This window comes from Dendrobium catenatum, unplaced genomic scaffold, assembly GCF_001605985.2.
Source record: "Dendrobium catenatum unplaced genomic scaffold, ASM160598v2 fragScaff_scaffold_671, whole genome shotgun sequence".
Lineage (NCBI taxonomy): Eukaryota > Viridiplantae > Streptophyta > Magnoliopsida > Asparagales > Orchidaceae > Dendrobium > Dendrobium catenatum.
The window spans coordinates 1,119,148-1,139,203 of NW_021319133.1; the positions used below are offsets into that span (position 1 = coordinate 1,119,148).

The 20,056-nt window shown below is 37.9% G+C and overlaps 1 protein-coding gene across 2 annotated transcripts in view; it reads left to right on the forward strand.

The window, feature by feature from the left end:
• The window catches only part of LOC110105668 (U11/U12 small nuclear ribonucleoprotein 48 kDa protein), a 35,330-nt gene continuing 15,274 nt past the window's right edge, over positions 1–20,056 (forward strand). For both annotated transcript variants that reach the window (XM_020835264.2, XM_020835265.2), the window contains exons 1-3: positions 1–1,366; positions 11,680–11,794; positions 19,231–19,338. In XM_020835264.2, the coding sequence (XP_020690923.1) occupies positions 42–1,366; positions 11,680–11,794; positions 19,231–19,338 (1,548 nt within the window). In that variant the 5' untranslated portion in view covers positions 1–41. The remainder of the gene's footprint in view (positions 1,367–11,679; positions 11,795–19,230; positions 19,339–20,056) is intronic.

The following is a 20,056-nucleotide window of genomic DNA, read 5'->3' on the forward strand; positions in this document are numbered from 1 at the left end:
GTCGGTGTTGTTCTTCGCCCTCCCGGCGCCTCTCTCGTCGAATGGAACCCCCTTGCTCCTCCACCGAACCTTCTCCCACCCAGTCTCTACACAATCATATGATCGCTCACCCAGACCCTAACGGCACTTCCACTGATCTCCCTGCAACCATCTCCCTGGTCCAAAACCTCACAGTACTCGCCGAATCCTCTCTTAAATCCATTTACGAATTTCTTTCTTCCACTCCCACCTCTTCCTCCTTTGCCTCTGCCTGCCTTGGTCGCTGCCCTTTCGACTCTCGCCACCTAATGCCGCCTGAATCCCTCTTTCGCCATTCCCTCAGTTGCTCCTCGGCCCCTGGATCGCCTCTTTTAGACCTAGGGTTCCTTGATAACCTCCAATACCCAAAATCACTCAAGTCGGAGGACCAGCTCCTGAAGGAGAATCTCTTTATTCGGCCTCTTCCTGAAGCTGAAGCCGATATCTGCTTCTCTCTTGAAAGTGAGCTTGGAGAACTCTATTCTAATTTCTTCTATAAGGACTGCCCTGGCGTCGTTACCACTCCTGAGCCGGACGCAACCAGCCGAACATTTACGCTTCCTGCTATTTTGGCTACCGAGTGCGCCAACTTTATTAATGACCGTTGCGAAGGAGGTGCATATTTGGTGCAGAAGGTCGGGATTCTTCCATCTGATTTTTGGGCTTTGAGATCTGAAGTTGAAGCGTGGAGCAATTTTCCTGCAACATATTCGTTCACGGCTCTTCGTGTTGCAGTGGATTTGCACATGGCTGACGAGCTTAGTTTGAAAAGATGGGCAATTTTAAACTCGCCTAAATTTGGGATTTTGATTGATACGGCAATGAGGGATCACGTTGTCCTGCTTCTGAAGCTCTGCCTGAAAGCAGTAAGAACAGAAGCAGTTTGCTCTCTCAAGTCGGTTTTGGAGAAAAAAGGGTTTCTGGATCCAAGGGTTGTTAGATGTGATTGCCCTCGACTGGTTGGCAGCTTAACATGGCTGGCATCTCAGATTTCTGTTTTATATGGTGAAGTGAATGGCAAATTCTTTGTGATGGGAATGCTCAAGGAATCCTTCCTATGTACTGGAAGATGTTTGATGTTGTTTAGGAGGGAGGAGAAGAGTGTCATTAGTGATAAGAATGTGATGGCCGGTGGTTATGAGTGTAGTGGTATGGATTGCAAATTGGAACTGTCTAAACCTGCGGAAAACTTGGAGGTTAGACTCCACGAACCTTTTGATAATTCAAGCTGCGAAAAAGTATTTGTTTCTCAAGTTGCGTCCGCAATTGCTGCATTTCATGAGCGGTTCTTGTTGGAGCAAAGAGTCAAAGCACTGAGGTTTACCCAACCAGTGGCTAGATTCAAACGGTAATTTATACTCTTATTCTATTCTCATTTATAACCTTATATATCACTTATTTCTCAGTTTTTAGTGATTTTTGTGTAGCCATGCTCAGTTCTAAGCTAGGTTTGAAAAAAGGAGAATGGTTGTGTCCGGATTTGCTAGAAAATGTGCTGTTGTTTTGTGAAGTATAGCTAGTAATGTCCTCTCTACTGGCATATCCAACATAATTATAGTAGGAGGATTTTTCTTTAATAAAATTCGAAAGAGGTGAATATCTCCTTTCTTTATGATGAACAAGATAAGGAATCTGTAAAGGTAGAAAACTAGAAATAGAGAAAGTTTTGATGCATGTTTGAAGAGCCATTGTTTTCCCTTCTTTTGGTTGTCAGTTCGGGGTTTGTTTTCTAAATGATTATTTAATCAACAAAAAGCTGGATTGCCAACTCCTAAATAGGGAATCATAGCCTGAGCGCCTAATGTCTGGGATTTTGAATGTAACTTTTCATCAGCTTGATTGGTCATGATGAGGGTACAGGATCCAGATAGCTTGGTTCTTCTTGGAATATGGTGAGGGCCCTGCGGGCAGATGTTCAATATGATATATTTATACAAGTAGTGAGCATCGTTGTGCTATGTAAATTGAAAGTGATCTCCAGTAAATGTTTGTTTTGCTACTGCTCGACCTATCTCATAAGGTTGTGCATGTAATGCTAAATCGTGTAAATTATTATCAAGCTGATACATTTCATATTAAAAATTAGGAGTTCCAAAGCTGGTTCTTTGCTAACTTGAAATCTAGTTAGTTGATGAGCATTCAAATCCTTAAATATCATAAGGGTAAAGTTCATCTTACCTTTAAGCTATCTTTATATTAATCCTCTGAGTGGATAGTTTGCTTCTCTTAAGGGCATAATGGTAACATAGAAAATCATAATTGTGTTACCAGTGCAATGCCTAAGCTTACCGATAGCTTTGTTCTAGGCTTATTGCAATCAAGGACTTCTCAATATTATTCAGTCAAATATTGCAAAAATTCACAAGTTGCTTGAGTTTTAAATTTTCCTTTTTTTTTCTATATTTCCCACTTTAAATATTAAACACATGCACTTTTTACATTATTTGCTTTATAGTAGGCTGTTGCGTGGGCAAATATAAGAAAACCTATTGTACAATGATTAAGATGCATGTCTTAGCTTTAATATATTATAAGTTAGATGTGTGAAGTAAAGATAATGTACGCATTTTTGTTGTTAGCGAGTTGGGCATGCCCAAGATATGGAGTCCCACTAATGTTAGGTTTCGACTTTCGAGAGGGGTTGATAACGCAACTGTATCCCTGTATTTGTAGTGAGGCTATTTGCAAGACCCAAATGTAAAATCTCTAGACTACTCGAAAGTCAGCTTAACAGATCAGGCTACTCTAGGCCTGCCTACCTTTTTGTTAACAAAATCAGTTGTCAAAATTTCTTTTGTCTCTAATTTGCTTTTAATTAGCCATGCCTAGTATTTCAACAAACTCTTAAAAAAAGGTCTTATGTTGAAGCTTTACTGGTTGTTTAAAATTATCTATTGTTGGAAGAACTGAGCTCAAACATAATGATTGTATGGATGCTCACAAAATTTTAATTCGTAACTCTACCTTGCATTTGGATTCAAGGTGCTTTTTTGCTCTTCGATATTCCAATGTTGTGCTACTATATTTTCATATATGTTGAAATTTCCTGCGCACCATGTTTCCATTAGAGAAACAATCCACTAGAGGTACACTCAAACCTGTTTCTATTGTCTTCTTGAACCCACCAAACTAGGGATGGCTGGCTCGTTGCCAAGCCATTAAATTGATTGAAGTGAACCATGAAAGTGGTGTATAATGATCTATATATTTCTACGTATTAGTTTTATTAAATGAATTAATTATTGAATTTATAGGTTGGATGGATGACCTAAGTCATATGGTTGTAGGGGTGTAAACGAGTCGAGTTGAATAGTGGTATTATGGAGCTGAGCTCGTTTAGCTCATCTTGAGCTCGAACTCGACTCGTTGTATACAAATCAAGCTCGAGCTCATCTAAAAAGCTTGAGTTTGACTTGATTAAAAATCTCTAAATTGACTCATTTATGAAGCTTGAATTTTTGTTTTAAATTAGAATTTTAGGTAATCTTTTAAACTTTTACTTGTAATTTAAAATAAATTATATAGTTTTAACTGAAATATTGATTTTCACTTTAATACAATTTCATCATTCCTATCACAATTTCATCTGAAAATGCCAGGTCCTATTTGTTCTAAATGTCAAAAATACGTGCCAGCATTCCACAAACACAACCAAATAATTTTAAATGATTAACAAGAAGATATGTAGGCCCATCCATGAACCATGTCAAGATGATAGAGATGCCAAGTAAACTTTGCATATATTTACAAGTTATGCGTTGTTTTTTAGACATATCTTCTATCTTGTTTAAAATATACAGTATCACATAATAATACATCTACCATTTTTAAACCTTGTCTAGTTAATCATTATTCTATGTTAATATTCACAAATATAAGCATTTCAAACATGATAGAAAATGACAACCAAAATGACATTAAAAAAATGATTTTCCATTACTCACGGGTGAAGGCCCATGAACAAGAAGAAGAGCCCCAAATCGTAGTCGTCTGAAATGCCAATAACGGGAGGAAACGGAAGGAAACCTAAAGTACGAAAGAAAAAATCAAAGAGCTAAAGTCGCAGTCGTCATGACAAAGGCGAAGACGAGGGCGTGAGGTAGCTAGGTTTTTATTTCTTTAATTTGTTTAATATAATATAAGTTAATACTTAAAAAATAAAATAATATAGATAATGCAATCGAGTAGCTCGATAAACTTTCGATCGAGAGGTTAAACTCAAACTCGAGCTCATTTAATATACAAGTTCAATTATAGGCTCGAGCTCGAACTCGAAGCTCGACTTGCAATCCCGTTTAGTTGAGTTTGAGTTGGTTAACGAGCTGGTTTGACTCACTTACACCCCATATGCTTGGCTATGTCACCATCCATGATGTCGTAAAGTGTTTGAATATCTTAGCGTCTGATGCGATGTTTGAATTGATACAATAACATTCTAGAAGTGTCCGTGCTTCTTAGGCCACCATTTTGATTTTGAAGGTATTATTTTCCACAATCATTTCATTGTAGTGCTTTTTCTTTTGTTTATTTTTTCATGCTTCCATTGGTTGTTGATTACTGTACCCACTGTGTAAATTGCATGGTCTTTTGAATTCAGTGATTAAATTAGGACAATCGTTGTGTTCTATGATGAATACTGATGCTCGCAAAAATTTGGGAAGGGCCCCAAATTTTTGCGAGCAAAAACAAATTCTTCATAGGATGAAAGAATTACATAAATATACACAAAAATAGACAAAATACGACTTCACTTTTATAATTTTAAACGACTCTTACAACTCTTGACACTTACAAACGACGCTTACAAACTTTTGACATAAAATCTAAACTTGCATTCCTTGAGACGAAAGATACAGGTGAGGTGGTCACTTGCGGATAGAAGAAGTAGGTTAGAAGCCGAGTCGAAGTAGAGGAGGACAAGCTCGCAAGCTTTCCCAAGAAGGAGAGGAAGAAGAAGTTGAACAAGCTCGCAAGCTTTTCCAACAAAACCCTCAGGTTTACATTTCCAAAAATAACTCACACAACATCCTTTTTTTTGACAAAAACTGATGTAGAACATACATGCAAGGATGATTAACTTAGGGAGTTTGCACGCTTAATTTTAAAAACCACAATAATTATATCTTTATATTGATTTGTGAACGACAAAATAAAATACAAAGAGCGGTAAGACAAGCTTAGGCTAAATCACATGCATAGGAGTTAAGATCGTAAAACATCCAATTAATCTAACATTGCATATATGAGTGGTTTTCAACGATAATCCCTAAGCTAACACTGAGAATAGTCACTATGAAGCAGGCCTACTCACTCACTTTTTAAAATACTAGGCTTTAGCGGATAGAACTAATATGATCTCAGTGAATCAATTAATTCCACATTATAAAGTGACTTGGAAAATAAAAGAATGAGGGAAAAAGTTCACTGAATCCTGGGTTTTGGACTTGGAACAGCAATCAGAAGATCTTCCCGGTCAGGACAGTCGCCCCTTTTGGCTGAATTTTCTTTGGACAACAACCTGGATTCTGTTTTGAGAATTGGGCGCAATTGGAAGACTTATGATCAGCAGAACAGCTGTTTCTACTGCTGAAATTCTTCTGGACAGCAACCTTATAACTTAAAAAATCTGAGCAGCAGCCATAGGAAGGCTTTGGACAGCAACAGGAGGATTCTTAGCAGCGAAACTGTTGATTTCTCTTTGCAGGAATTTCAGGACAGCAGGGTTGAATGTCCAGAAATTTGAGGCAGCAGGTTTGGAAACCTTTTGGACGGCGTGACAGCAGTAAGAAGCCTGCTGGAATTGTTGAACAGCAGCTAGGGGTGTTTGAACACCGCCTATGGAGGCTTGAACAGCAGTTTTGGCCCTTGAGTGTTTCTCCAACGATGCAGGACAGCAGGAAACTGTATGGAAACTGATAGACAGTAAGCTGTAGGAGAGCAGCCAGTAATTTGGGTATCTCAAACAGCAGGAATGCGTAATCTCCTGTTCAGGAATTCTGAGAAAGCCAAGGAAATTTGAAAGTTCACCAAGTGGGGGTAGATGGGGGTGGCACCTTGGGATGGGGGTTAATGGGAAAGCAATAAGGGATTTAATTGAGTGGAGGGAGAAAAAAAGGATGGGGCCGGCAGATTCCAAGAGAGAGGGAGGGGTTAGGGAAAGGTATTAATGGGTTTCCAAAATAAGATTCATTAAATTAGGAGGAATTAATGATTCCTAATTCCTCTTAATTTAAATTTGAATTTGAGTTGAATGGATTTTAAAACTTACCAAATATAGACCTTGCCAAAATAAGAAAGATTTCTAATTTTGAAATCTGAAATCAGAACTTGAATTATTTCCAAAATAAGGTACATTAAATTAGGAGGAATTAATGACTCCTAATTCCTCTTAATTTAAATTTGAATTTGAGTTGAATGGGTTTTTAATTAGCCATGCCTAGTATTTCAACAAACTCTTACAAAAAGGTCTTATGTTGAAGCTTTACTGGTTGTTTAAAATTATCTATTGTTGGAAGAACTGAGTTCAAACATAACGGTTGTATGGATGCTCACAAAATTTTATTTGGTAACTCTACCTTGCATTTGGATTCAAGGTGCTTATTTGCTCTTCGATATTCCAATGTTGTGCTACTATATTTTCATATATGTTGAAATTTCCTGTCCACCATGTTTCCATTAGAGAAACAATCCACTAGAGGTACACTCAAATCGTCAAACCTGTTCCTATTGTCTTCTTGAACCTACCAAACTAGGGATGGCTGGCTCGTTGCCAGGCCATTAAATTGATTGAAGTGAACCATGAAAGTGGTGTATAATGATCTATATATTTCTACGTATTAGCTTTATTAAATGAATTAATTATTGAATTTATAGGTTGGATGGATGACCTAAGTCATATGGTTGTAAGGGTGTAAACGAGTTGAGTTGAATAGTGGTATTATCGAGCTGAGCTCGTTTAGCTCATCTTGAGCTCGAACTCGACTCGTTGTATAAAAATCAAGCTTGAGCTCATCTAAAAAGCTCGAGTTTGACTCGATTAAAAATCTCTAAATTGACTCATTTATGAAGCTTGAATTTTTGTTTTAAATTAGAATTTTAGGTAATCTTTTAAAATTTTACTTGTAATTTAAAATAAATTATATAGTTTTAACTGAAATATTGATTTTCACTTTAATACAATTTCATTATTCCTATCACAATTTCATCTGAAAATGCCAGTCCGATTTGTTCTAAATGTCAAAAATACGTGCCAGCACTCCACAAACACAACCAAATGATTTTAAATGATTAACAAGAAGATACGTAGGCCCATCCATGAACCATGTCAAGATGATAGAGATGCCAAGTAAACTTTGCATATATTTACAAGTTATGCATTGTTTTTTAGACATATCTTCTATCTTGTTTAAAATATACAGTATCACATAATATTCCATCTACCATTTTTAATCCTTGTCTTGTTAATCATTATTCTATGTTAATATTCATAACTATAAGCGTTTCAAACATGATAGAAAATGACAACCAAAATGACATCAAAAAAATGGTTTTCCGTTACTCATGGGTGAAGACCCACGAACAAGAAGAAGAGCCCCAAATCGTAGTCGTCTGAAATGCCAATAACGGAAGGACGAAAGAAAAAATCAAAGAGCTAAAGTCGCAGTCGTCATGACGAAGGCGAAGACAAGGGCGTGAGGTAGCTAGGTTTTTATTTCTTTAATTTGTATAATATAATATAAGTTAATACTTAAAAAATAAAATAATATAGATAATGCAATCGAGTAGCTCGATAAACTTTCGATCGAGAGGTTAAGCTCAAACTCGAGCTCGTTTAATATACAAGTTCAATTACAGGCTCGAGCTCGAACTCGAAGCTCGACTTGCAATCCCGTTTATTCGAGTTTGAGTTGGTTCACGAGCTGGTTTGGCTCACTTACACCCCATATGCTTGGCTATGTAACCATCCATGATGTCGTAAAGTGTAGAATATCTTAGCGTATGATGCGATGTTTGACTTGATACAATAACATTCTAGAAGTGTCCGTGCTTCTTAGGCCACCATTTTGATTTTGAAGGTATTATTTTCCACAATCATTTCATTGTAGTGCTTTTTCTTTTGTTTATTTGTTGATGCTTCCATTGGTTGTTGATTACTGTAAATTGCATGGTCTTTTGAATTCAGCGATTAAATTAGGACAATCATTGTGTTTTATGATGAATACTGATGCGAGCAAAAATTTGGGAGAGCAAAAACAAACTCTTCCTAGGATAAAAGAATTACACAAATATACCCAAAAATAGACAAAATACGACTTCACTTTTATAATTTTAAACGACTCTTACAACTCTTGACACTTACAAACGACGCTTACAAACTTTTGACATAAAATCTAAGTTTGCATTCCTTGAGATGAAAGATACAGGTGAGGTGGTCACTTATGGATAGAAGAAGTAGGTTAGAAGCCGAGACGAAGTAGAGGAGGACAAGCTCGCAAGCTTTCCCAAGAAGGAGAGGAAGAAGAAGTGGAACAAGATTGCAAGCTTTTCCAACAAAACCCTCAGGTTTACATTTCCAAAAATAACTCACACAACATCTTTTTTTTTTTTGACAAAAACTGATGTAGAACATACATGTAAGGATGATTAACTTAGGGAGTTTGCACGCTTAATTTTAGAAACCACAATAATTATATCTTTATATTGATTTGTGAACGACAAAATAAAACACAAAGAGCGGTAAGACAAGCTTAGGCTAAATCACATGCATAGGAGTTAAGATCGTAAAACATCCAATTAATATAACATTGCATATATGAGTGGTTTTTGACGATAATCCATAAGCTAACAATGAGAATAGTCACTATGAAGTAGGCCCACTTACTCACTTTTTAAAATACTAGGCTTTAGCGGATAGAACTAATATGATCTCAGTGAATCAATTAATTCCACATTAGAAAGTGACTAGGAAAATAAAAGAATGAGGGAAAAAGTTCACCGAATCCTGGGTTTTGGACTTGGAACAACAATTAGAAGATCTTCATGGTCAGGACAGTCGCCCCTTTTGGCTGAATTTTCTTTGGACAACAACCTGGATTCTGTTTGGAGAATTGGGCGCAGTTGGAGGACTTCTGATCAGCAGAACAACTGTTTCTACTGCTGAAATTCTTCTGGACAGCAACCTTATAACTTAGAAAATCTGAGCAGCAGCCATAGGAAGGCTTTGGACAGCAACAGGAGGATTCTTAGCAGTGAAACTGTTGATTTCTCTTTGCAGGAATTTCAGGACAGTGGCCACTGTCCTGAAATTTGAGGCAGCAGGTTTGGAAAACTTTTGGACGGCGTGACAGCAGTAAGAAGCCTGCTGGAATTGTTGAACAGCAGCTAGGGGTGTTTGAACACCCCCTATGGAGGCTTGAACAGCAGTTTTGGCCCTTGAGTCTCTCCAACGATGCAGGACAGCAGGAAACTGATAGACAGTAAGCTGTAGGAGAGCCGCCAGTATTTTGGGGATCTCAAACAGCAGGAATGCGTAATCTCCTGTTCAGGAATTCTGAGAGAGCAAAGGAAATTTGAAAGTTCACCAAGTGGGGGTGGCACCTTGGGATGGGGGTTAATGGGAAAGCAATAAGGGATTTAATTGAGTGGAGGGAGAAAAAAAGGATGGGCCGGCAGATTCAAAGAGAGAGGGAGTGGTTAGGGAAAGGTATTAATGGGTTTCCAAAATAAGATTCATTAAATTAGGAGGAATTAATGATTCCTAATTCCTCTTAATTTAAATTTGAATTTGAGTTGAATGGATTTTAAAACTTACCAAATATAGACCTTGCCAAAATAAGAAAGATTTCTAATTTTGAAATCTGAAATCAGAACTTGAATTATTTCCAAAATAAGGTACATTAAATTAGGAGGAATTAATGACTCCTAATTCCTCTTAATTTAAATTTGAATTTGAGTTGAATGGGTTTTAAAGCTTACCAAATATAAACCTTGCCAAAATAAGAAAGATTTCAAATTTGAAATATGAAATCAAAACTTGAATTATTTCCCTCTCAATCTTCATGATCCAAGTTTGGGAAAATAGCAAAGGCAATGGTCACCTTGGGTACAAGGGGCGGCGGCTAGGGTTGGGGAATCCCAAGAGGGTGGCAACTTGATGAATTAGGGTTTGAGATGGAGGGGAAGAGGGAAGTGGTGAAAGTGGATCGTCGGTAAGGGTGATGGGTGGAATTGCCGGTGATTAAGATGAGAAGGACTTGAGGTGTCCGACGACTAGGGATGGGGGAGGGGAGAAGAAAAAGATAGGGAATAAAAGATAAAAATCACGAACCCGGACGCTTCCAAGGTTGGTGGGTATTGCGTCGCCCTTCACCAAGAGACTTCCCCAAAGTTCTCTCCAAGAACTCCCAAACTCTCACAAGAGCAAAGCGCAAAAATTTTCATAATAATCTTCATTAACCCTCAAGGGAGGAGGGAAGGGTTTTAAATAGTCAATACATTGTGACAAATAAAAAGTACTAAAATGCCCCTAGGGCTTACACATCTCTAAACCCTTAAGTAAGGGCAAAAGTGGAAAAGACAACACAATCATAAACTTTGTTTTGAACCCCCCCGCCTACATCAAATACTCAATACAAATTAATTAGTGTGGTTTGAATACTGACAACTTAGAATGAATTCAAATGAATTTCAATGCCTCTTCGTTAACCTCATTCCCTCAACATCTAGTCCACTGTGTCATTCCAATCCAAAAAAAATATTTTTATCGTTAGTAAAATTGATTTTCATGAAAATTTTGCTTAAACAATTGTGATCATCTCAGCATTAATAAATAAATGATAGTTCAACATCATGACATGGTTGTTTCTACTTGATGCTTGTGCTGGTGATATGAAATATTTATTCATTGGAGTTACAATTGTTTATTCTCCATCAACAATGCCATACTTGTAACATCTCCACCTGAATGCAGAATTATGGGAATGAAGAAGGCTCCTCTTAAACTTTTTCTCAAATTCTTCTTCTTGCTGCTCTATGCTTTATATTTTACTTTTTATTTAATATTTAAGAAGATCTCTCTCTCTCTTTCTGATAGAGGACGTTGGTCATATAATTGAATCATTTGATTCTGATCTGTGTTGCACTTGTTTCTTTATATGATGTTCATACTCAGTGATTTGGAAGCTTCCTTATGAGTTGATTGAGTGAGAGCTAATTTAGTTGTGGTTGTCTTGATGTTTTTCTTTTTAGAATGTACTTTGTGTTCACTTTATAGGTCATATCTAAAATAAATTCGGGCAACATTAAGCTTTGTTATTTGTTTTAAAAAAGACCTAAGGACTTTTTTATGACAAGCCACAATTAGAATAAGGGGCAGAGTAGGATTACACTTGGCCTTCAAAGGGACGTTTGTGTCTCAAAATGTCCTTCTCACCTTTCACTGCCTCCTCCCCACTATTCTATTAACGAAATGAAGTTCATATCTGTGTATTTGCTTTAGCTCTTTTTCTTTATCTTTCTAACATAGTTGTAACCAAAAAAGATCACTTGTTTTTTAAGTACTAAACAATTTTAGCTTTTCGTTTTCAATGTCTTCTATCAACTCATACTTGAAACATTCAACAGAACCAAAAGAGTGATTTTTATATGTTTTCTATCTTCTAGGTTAAATGAATATCTATCTACATCAATGAGGGCATCTCAGGAACGAGCAAAGCGTCCCAACTATAGACCATTATTGGAGCATGATGGACTTCTTTGGCAGCGCACTAACAATCAGGTGAATTGCCCTGTTATGTTTTCGTTTTTCTATAGTTTACTCTCTTGGATTTGTCTTGCTTTGGCTCTTAGTTATATGTCACCTTCATAACATTTGCACCATCCTATTATCAGCATTTATCACTTATGCGGGAGGGGTTAATGGCATTTTGAGATTATCCCCTACTCATAAATAACCTTCAACTTTCTATAAGATGGTTGATAGGAATCTGATCTCCATACAACCAAATGACAACAATAATTAAGAGAAAACACAACAAAAATTAGTGAGAAAGAATCAGATTATGGGATAATTTTATTGATATTGATTATTGACACAACAAAAGATACAAGTTAATCTACTACTTTAAAGGTAGATCGACTCTCTACAAACACTAGGCGCTGCTAGGAATAACTCCAAAGAAAATAACGGGAAAACACAAAATCCCATAATGAAAATAAAAAAACTTTATTAATCCTAATTAAATCTTCCTAATTCCCTCTCAAATCTGAATTCAAATCATCATTCTTTTCCTAAATAGACCTTTGTAATTTCCTCACAAATCTGAATTCAAATAAGCCCTCATTTCCTAAATAAACCTTCTTAATTTCCTCCAAATTTTGGTTTTATATGGTAAGTGATTAAATGTAGAATTTATCCCCTTGGAGCCCTCTCTTTCTTTGCCCGCCGCCTACACTAGTGGGGCCCATAGGGCTCTTCTGCCCGCTAGCTAGACTAACCCCCTTGCTGGGGTCTGGTTGATTGGCTGGATCGGTTCAGCCGATCCATCAACACTCTACTCCCAAATAGTCATCTTATCCTCAAGGTTGAACGAATGAAACTGTTCCTGATTCATCCGAAATGGTTCCCATGTTGCTTCATAATATGGTAGATTCTTTTAGGGGTGTCAATATTTGACCCGACTCGAAAACCCGACCCGAAAATTTCCGAACCCGAACCGGGTCGGGTTCGGGTTAGGGATTTCGACCCATTTGTAAAATCGGGTCGGGTTCGGGTTGACCCGGAAATTCGAAATCAACCCGGTTTGACCTGTTTTAATTTAACTTAGGAGGGTTTTAAAGGATTTTTATGAACTAAGTAAATGATATTTCAAAAAATTATAAACATTATTACACAAATTAAATTAATCTTGATTTATTTTAAATTAATTGAAGTAAATCTTACCTTAATTTGATTTAGATTTAAATAAATTGAATTAAATAAAAAAATTTAATAAAATATACCCGAAGCGGGTCGGGTTCGGGTTCGGAAAACCGACCCGTTTGCAAAAACGGGTCGGGTTGAACAGTGCCGGGTCAATTTCGGGTTGGACCCGAACCCGACCCGTGACCCGATTTTGACAGCTCTAGATTCTTTCACTTAATCAGCACTTCTCTAACTTCTTCGGTTGTCGATCGAACTCCTCTCACTTCCATTGGATCTAGGATCACCTTCATTTCTTCTGTCAAGGTCACCGGCATTGTCGTTGATGGACTGTGGAAGTTGGAGATTTTGTAATGGTACAGATTTGTCCGGAGCGGTTCCCTCAAGGATCCGTTAAAAAGTTGCATGCTAGGAGTGCAGGACCTTTTAAAATAATTTAAAAAATAAACATTAATGCTTATGTGCTAGACCGTCCTAAAGGTTTTAATATAAATCCGACATTTAATATTGAAGATCTAGTAGCATTTGAGGGACCAGAGTTTAACCATAGAAATTCACTACATGATGAGCATTGTGTGAACCTATCCATTGAGAACCCTAGCCTACCTCCACTCCCCAATCTGCTTCATCTACCTATGCAGAAAAGATTGAAGCAATACTTGACAATGAAATCATTTTCACTAAAGGTGGGTGCCAAAGGTATTTAGTTAATTGGGAAGAAAAACCTGTGACAGAGGACACGTAGATCGAGCGAGATGAGCTGCAGAGATTGGATCCATATCTTTTAGAGTTATACGAGAGTTCTCGAGATGTTCACTCGACATGGTCGAGTTTTCTCCCACCTGGGGAGAATGATGAGGACATCAGCAGGAGATTTTGGCGCGTTTATCAGAGAAGGCATCAGAGATTGACGGCCACGAACAGGAGCCTTTATTTTTGATGCATTTTATGTATTATTTATTTTTATATTTCATTTTTCCCTATTTTACCTCTATGGGTAGTTAGCTTGTTATTGTAGCCTTATGGACATTCTGGTCCTTTTTCTTTTGTCATGTTGAGGCCTATATATAAAGCCCCTTCTATTGTATTTGAGAGGATGATTTGATGAATAAAATTTTGAGCTTTTGTCTTCTTCATTGTTGTGAGCTTTGAGAGAAGAAAGAGAATCCTAGGTGAGGGTGATTGCAATACTCGTTAGTCTTTGGAAGAGTCTGAGACTCGCGGCTCATCTTTTTCCTTCCCCCCTTACATCCAGCCACCTCCCCTTTTCCCAAAACCCGTCGGCCTGCTCTCCACCGTCTTCCCCTCCTCTTCTTCCCTAACCGAGCCCCTTCCCACCCCATAGCTGCTGGCCTCCCCTTGGCTTCCTTGCCGCCGTCCGCCCCTCCAAAACTCATAGCTGCCGGCCTCCCCTTGGCTTCCTTGCTGCCGGCCGCCCCTCCAAATGCCCCATGAATTTTGAATTTCAAAATTCAATCCCCCTTAATCACCTTCCTAAAATAACTCATATCAATTTGGAAAGTGTCTTTATTTGAAATCAATTATATATTGGAATTTCAAATACATTCTTCTTTGATAATCCTTAATTAAGAAGCCTCCCCAATTACATTAAATTTGAAACTAAATTCAGATTTAATTCCAATCTCCAATTAATGCATATGACCCACATACATTGAACCTAGACAACCTCTCTCCCTCATATGGCCGACACCTCCCCTTGCCTTTTTCTCTCCCCATTTTAATTCCTAATCTCCAATTAACTCTCCCCTAAATCCCTCATAAGCCGCCGGCCCCTATAGCCCTATTGGGATAATTTGGAATTCAAATTATTCTCTTTCCCTCTCTTTGAAAAACATGAAATTAAATTTAGATTTTCAAAGTTTTCTCCTCCACCTCCCTAACCATAAATCCAAGGAATCCCCATCTACAACCCTAACCGTCTCCCTCTACCCGAGCCCCTAAGTCGCCGATTCCTCACCTCCCTTCCTATTCAAGCCGCCGGCCCCGCTCCAAGGATCCCAAGAAAGGAGTCTCATAAATTTGAATTCAAATCAGTCATTTTTCCTATAAACATTTATAATTTCCTCCCAAATTTGAATTCAAATCATCCTTTTTTTTCCTAAATAAACCTTCCTAATTCTCTTACAAATTTGAATTCAAATCAGTTCTCTTTCCCTAAATAAACCTTCTTAATTCCCTCCCAATTTTTGTTTTCTATGATAAGTAATTAAAGGTAGAAAAATTCCCTTTGAGCCCCCCTCTCTCCTTGCCTACACCAAACACTAGTGGGGCCCATAGGGCTCTTCCCCCAGCTAATTAGACTGGTCCCTCTTGTTGGGGCCGGGTTGATTGGTTGGAACGGCTTAGCCAGTCCATCAATGGCCCTAGTAATCACTTAATTCTCAACTTTTTTACTTCTCATTCAATTTATTTTTAGACATGTTGTAATAAATTAATTCATGGTTTTAAGTTCCTTATGCTTAAGCTCTGCCTGTTGCAGACACAAAGATAATTGTTTCTATGACTGTCTCATTAACTGGGCATGTTATTCCAATTAGCGGTCATCTAGTCTTTCCTATGTGAAAAGTTCATTAGGTTTGTAACTTTTGATGGTAAGCTGTAATAGTTTGAATGAATAGTACATAGTACAAGATTGTAGTACTTGTGTAGGCAAGATAAAATTCAACTGCATATACCATTTCACAGGAGCACTTAGAACTTATCATCTTACTAGGGTTGGTTTGTAACTGATGAAATGTTACAAATTTGTGTACCACAACAAAATTAACATGGAAATATATATTTCCTTTTTTTTCCCTGTTGAGCTATTCTTGTCATGGGATATTTAAAAGTTTTCTTAGCATCCACCACGCTGCATTTTGACTTCTTGCTCTCTCTATGCGGATATTTGTTAATGACCCAAATTTGAAATGCAAACTCAAGTTTGAATGGTTTTGTTTTACAATCAATGGAGTTTTTCATCATAGGATCGGTTTAAAGATAAACTAATTGTGAGTTTGTTTAAACTCATAAATGTATAAAGCTATTCTGCATTTGGAGCTTCTGTTGTATTGGAGCTTGAAAGTTGGCTTGCATATCGTCATTTTTAAGCTATATTATAATTTCTAGATCAGTTTCCGTGCTGTTCTGTAGAGGTTACACTTTTAGAAAGTGCCTGTGAAATAGACAACTCCAGTACAGAATAACTAATCTGACGTTGTAGAATTATAATTTATAAACAAAGTAGAGGAACTAATGATATACAGTTATTGCAATAATATGAATTAATCAGACAAAAATATGTTACACAAAATTGTTGTTGAAAACCACTTCTATTTGTACGTTATACGTGAATTAGCTCCACCTTCAAGAAACTTACTATAAGACTCTCCCATTGACTGCAGTAAAAAGTTGACTCGTGGTTGCTGAGCGATATACAGTCTACGATAAAACCTAAAATGGATACTTACACAAGTTCTTTGGTGATTATGGATTCTTAACCCCACCGCATTAATTTGGGCAATGTTTATCAGAGGTTTTGGTTTGTTTAGGAAAGTACAAAGATCCTTGCTGTTTTAGTTTAGATAATTGGAGGAATTAGGATAGGTGACACTTTGGAGAATTTATTGTTAGAGTAAATGCACACATCAGCAATTAATATTGCTAACCTGTCACCACTGTACGGCGTAATCAAGATTTCTCCATTCTTGATAACTGCATGCCTTATCTCTGTATCTATAAATACATATTCATGTAATAAGGTTGGTTAATGAAATATAATTATTTTTTACTGCATTCTCTCTTCTGCTCCTTTTGCTCCGTGTATCATCGTTCTTGCCATCTGGTCAAGAACTCTATTCTGGTATCAGAGAGCCTCCGCTTAATAGCTCTCGTCAATCTCAATGGATGAACAGGATTCAGCGGCCTCTCCTCCGTCCACTATATCTCAAGACCCGCCATCATCCTCTGATTCCATCTCTCTCCCAATCATGTCGCCAGCATCCCCCGTCTACACTTCCCACTCTTTCCATTCCCACTAGCCACATCAACTCAACCGAATCATCCATTACTCAACCCCAATGCAATCAAACTCAACACATGCATATCAGACTAAAATCAGGTATATCCTGGCCTAAGCAAATATTTGATCTATTGACTGTCTCATTCCCTAAATTCACACCAACCTCATACTCTCAAGCCGCAAAACACATATGTTGGAGATCTGCTATGTCTTCAGAATTCCTCGCTCTGCAAAAGCTAGGAACCTGGTCTCTCGTTCCACCACTAGCGAACGAACCCATCCTCGGCTGCAAATGGACGTTCAAAACAAAACTACAATCCAATGGTCAAGTTGCCAGATACAAGGCTCTCTTGGTTGCTCAAGGCTGCTCTCAGGAATTCGACGTCAACTACACTGAAACATTCATCCCTGTAGCCAAAATGGTGACAATTCGCATTCTCCTCTCAGTTACCCTTCACCGCCACTGGTCCGTTATTCAACTCGATGTGTCAAACGCCTTCTTGCACAACGAACTACACGATGAAGTTTACATGAAACAGCCTATCGGCTTTGTGGACTCTCAACACCCTCAATACATCTGCAAACTGCACAAATCCATCTACGGATTAAAACAGTCACCACGGCAATGGTTCCAAAGTTTTACCACTTTTCTTCAATCTTTCGGTTTTAAATTCAGCAAAGCTAATCCTTCCCTATTAATTTTCAATCAAGATAATATTCTAGCGTTCATTCTTATCTACGTGGATGACATACTTTACAAGGAACAACTTTAACAAAATTCAAAGTTTCCTGCAACAGGTACAATCAATGTTCAGTCTCAAGCAGCTCGGAGACATTTCTCTCTTCCTCGGCATACAGGTTCTCAAAACATCAAATGGATATTTTCTGCATCAGCAGCACTACGCACGTGAACTACTTCACAATGTTGGTTTCTCAGAATGCAAACCATCCATGACACCAATAGGCGTGAAATGGTCTTGCAATCCTGATGATAAACCATACTAAGATCCTCAATTGTTCTGCAAGCTAGCAGGCTCATTACAATACCTCTCAATTACTAGACCAAATATTGCCTTCGCAACAAATTCTATGTGCCAGCAAATGCATCACCCCCGAAATAGCGACTATCATGCTCTCAAGCGCTTATTAAGGTGCATTAAAGGCACCATCAATTTTGGCTTACCGATCACGCCGAGCAACCTTCAACTTTGCACTTACACAGACGTCGACTGGGCAGCTGATTCAACCGACCAAAATCTATTACAAGATTCTGTATGTTTCTGGGTCACAACCTCGTTTCATGGTCTGTCAAGAAACAAGCTACGGTGGCAAAATCCTCAACAGAAGCCGAGTATAGATCACTTTCTTCCCCCACCTCGGATATTCCATGGCTTCGTCGATTAGTAGAAGAATTTCAAATATCTCAAAACTCTTCCACACCCATTTTCCGCGATGATACCTCGGCAATCGCTCTTGCAAATAATCCATTCTTCCACACCCGGACAAAGCACGTTGAAATTGATTACACTTTATCAGCGGACATATCAAACAAGGAGCTATCAACATTCGTCGCCTCAACTCCACCGATCAGATTGCAAACGTTCTCACAAAATCTCTCTCTGCAACTCAATTCCGCGACCTCAGATCCAAATTAACCATTCATTTCTAGAATTATTAATTTGCGGCGGGCTGTTAGAGTAAATGTACACATCACAATTAATATTGCTGACCTCTCACCACTGTACGATGGAATCAAGATTTCTCCATTCTTGATAACCGACTGCCTTATATCTGTATCTATAAATACTTATTCATGTAATAAGGTTGGTTAATGAAATAGATTTACTTCTTCCTGCATTCTCTCTTTCGCTCCTCTTGCTCCGAGTATCATCGTTCTTGCCATCTGGTCAAAAACTATATTACTTATCACATGAAAATGAAAACTGATTTATCAGCCAAGAATGTGATGATATAAAACAACTTTATGGTTGCTAAATCATTTTAAATCTGTGAATACTTTATATTTCTACAGACCATACATGTGAATGCTATTATTTTTATCAAGTTCAAAACATGTAGTACCTACTTTTTCTAATGCCAATTGTTGTTTGGGTCAATATTTCTCTTAATGGTTACATGTATTTTTCGTTAGTTTGTTCTTGTTACATATGTGGAATTATGACATTCTTTAGGTGCCTGATTTCTAATAATAACATTTTGATTGAATCTATGACTTTTATTCTTGTTGCCTCTTTTATTGTGCACTCTTCAGGATTTTGGCAAGTCCAAAACTAGGGAAGAATTATTGGCTGAGGAAAGAGATTATAAACGGAGAAGAATGTCATATCGTGGAAAGAAGGTCAAGCGAAATCCAATTCAGGTGTGAAACAAACTTCAAATTTTCATCAGAACTTAGCTCCTTTTCTATGGATTTCAGTGTTTAGGCATATGAGACTGTGATTAGTCCAAAATGAGATAGTTAAAATTATAGTACTGTTTAAATATTAAGCCTTTATTTGAGACAACTTTTTAAATACTTTTATGGTAGGAAAAACAATCAATAAAGAACATTGTATATTTGGATGAAAAAAAATTATACAACTTATTTATTGTTTTTCCTAGAATTCACTTTAGAAATGTTGACTGTATAAAAGTATATAACAAAAAAAAAATTCAGAGCAACCGACATACCTCCACGCCGGCCCCACCTCTCCAAACGACACACTGATTCGTTTCGATAACTGCCATTTAGCAAATGAATCAAATAAAATGGGAAAGAATTTCGGAAGGAGGGATTTACACACGCTCGTCCGACTTCGCCTCTCCATTACCGCTCGACTTCGCTTCTTTCGGCTTCTCCATTGTTGCCCGACTTCCTTGCTTCACAGAGGCGTATAGGGTTCTCCCTTCATCTCCTCTTTTTGTCGTTGTTGTTCGGCTCCGTTGCTTCATAGGAGGCCGAGAGATTGCACGCGTCGCCCCGTCCGCTCCTTCCTTGCTGTTCGACTCCGCTTCTACAATTCCCACACCCGACGCCGACCTCCGCCGCCGTCTTAGCCGCCGCCTGCCGACGCCGAGCCCGTGCGTGATCTCCGTCT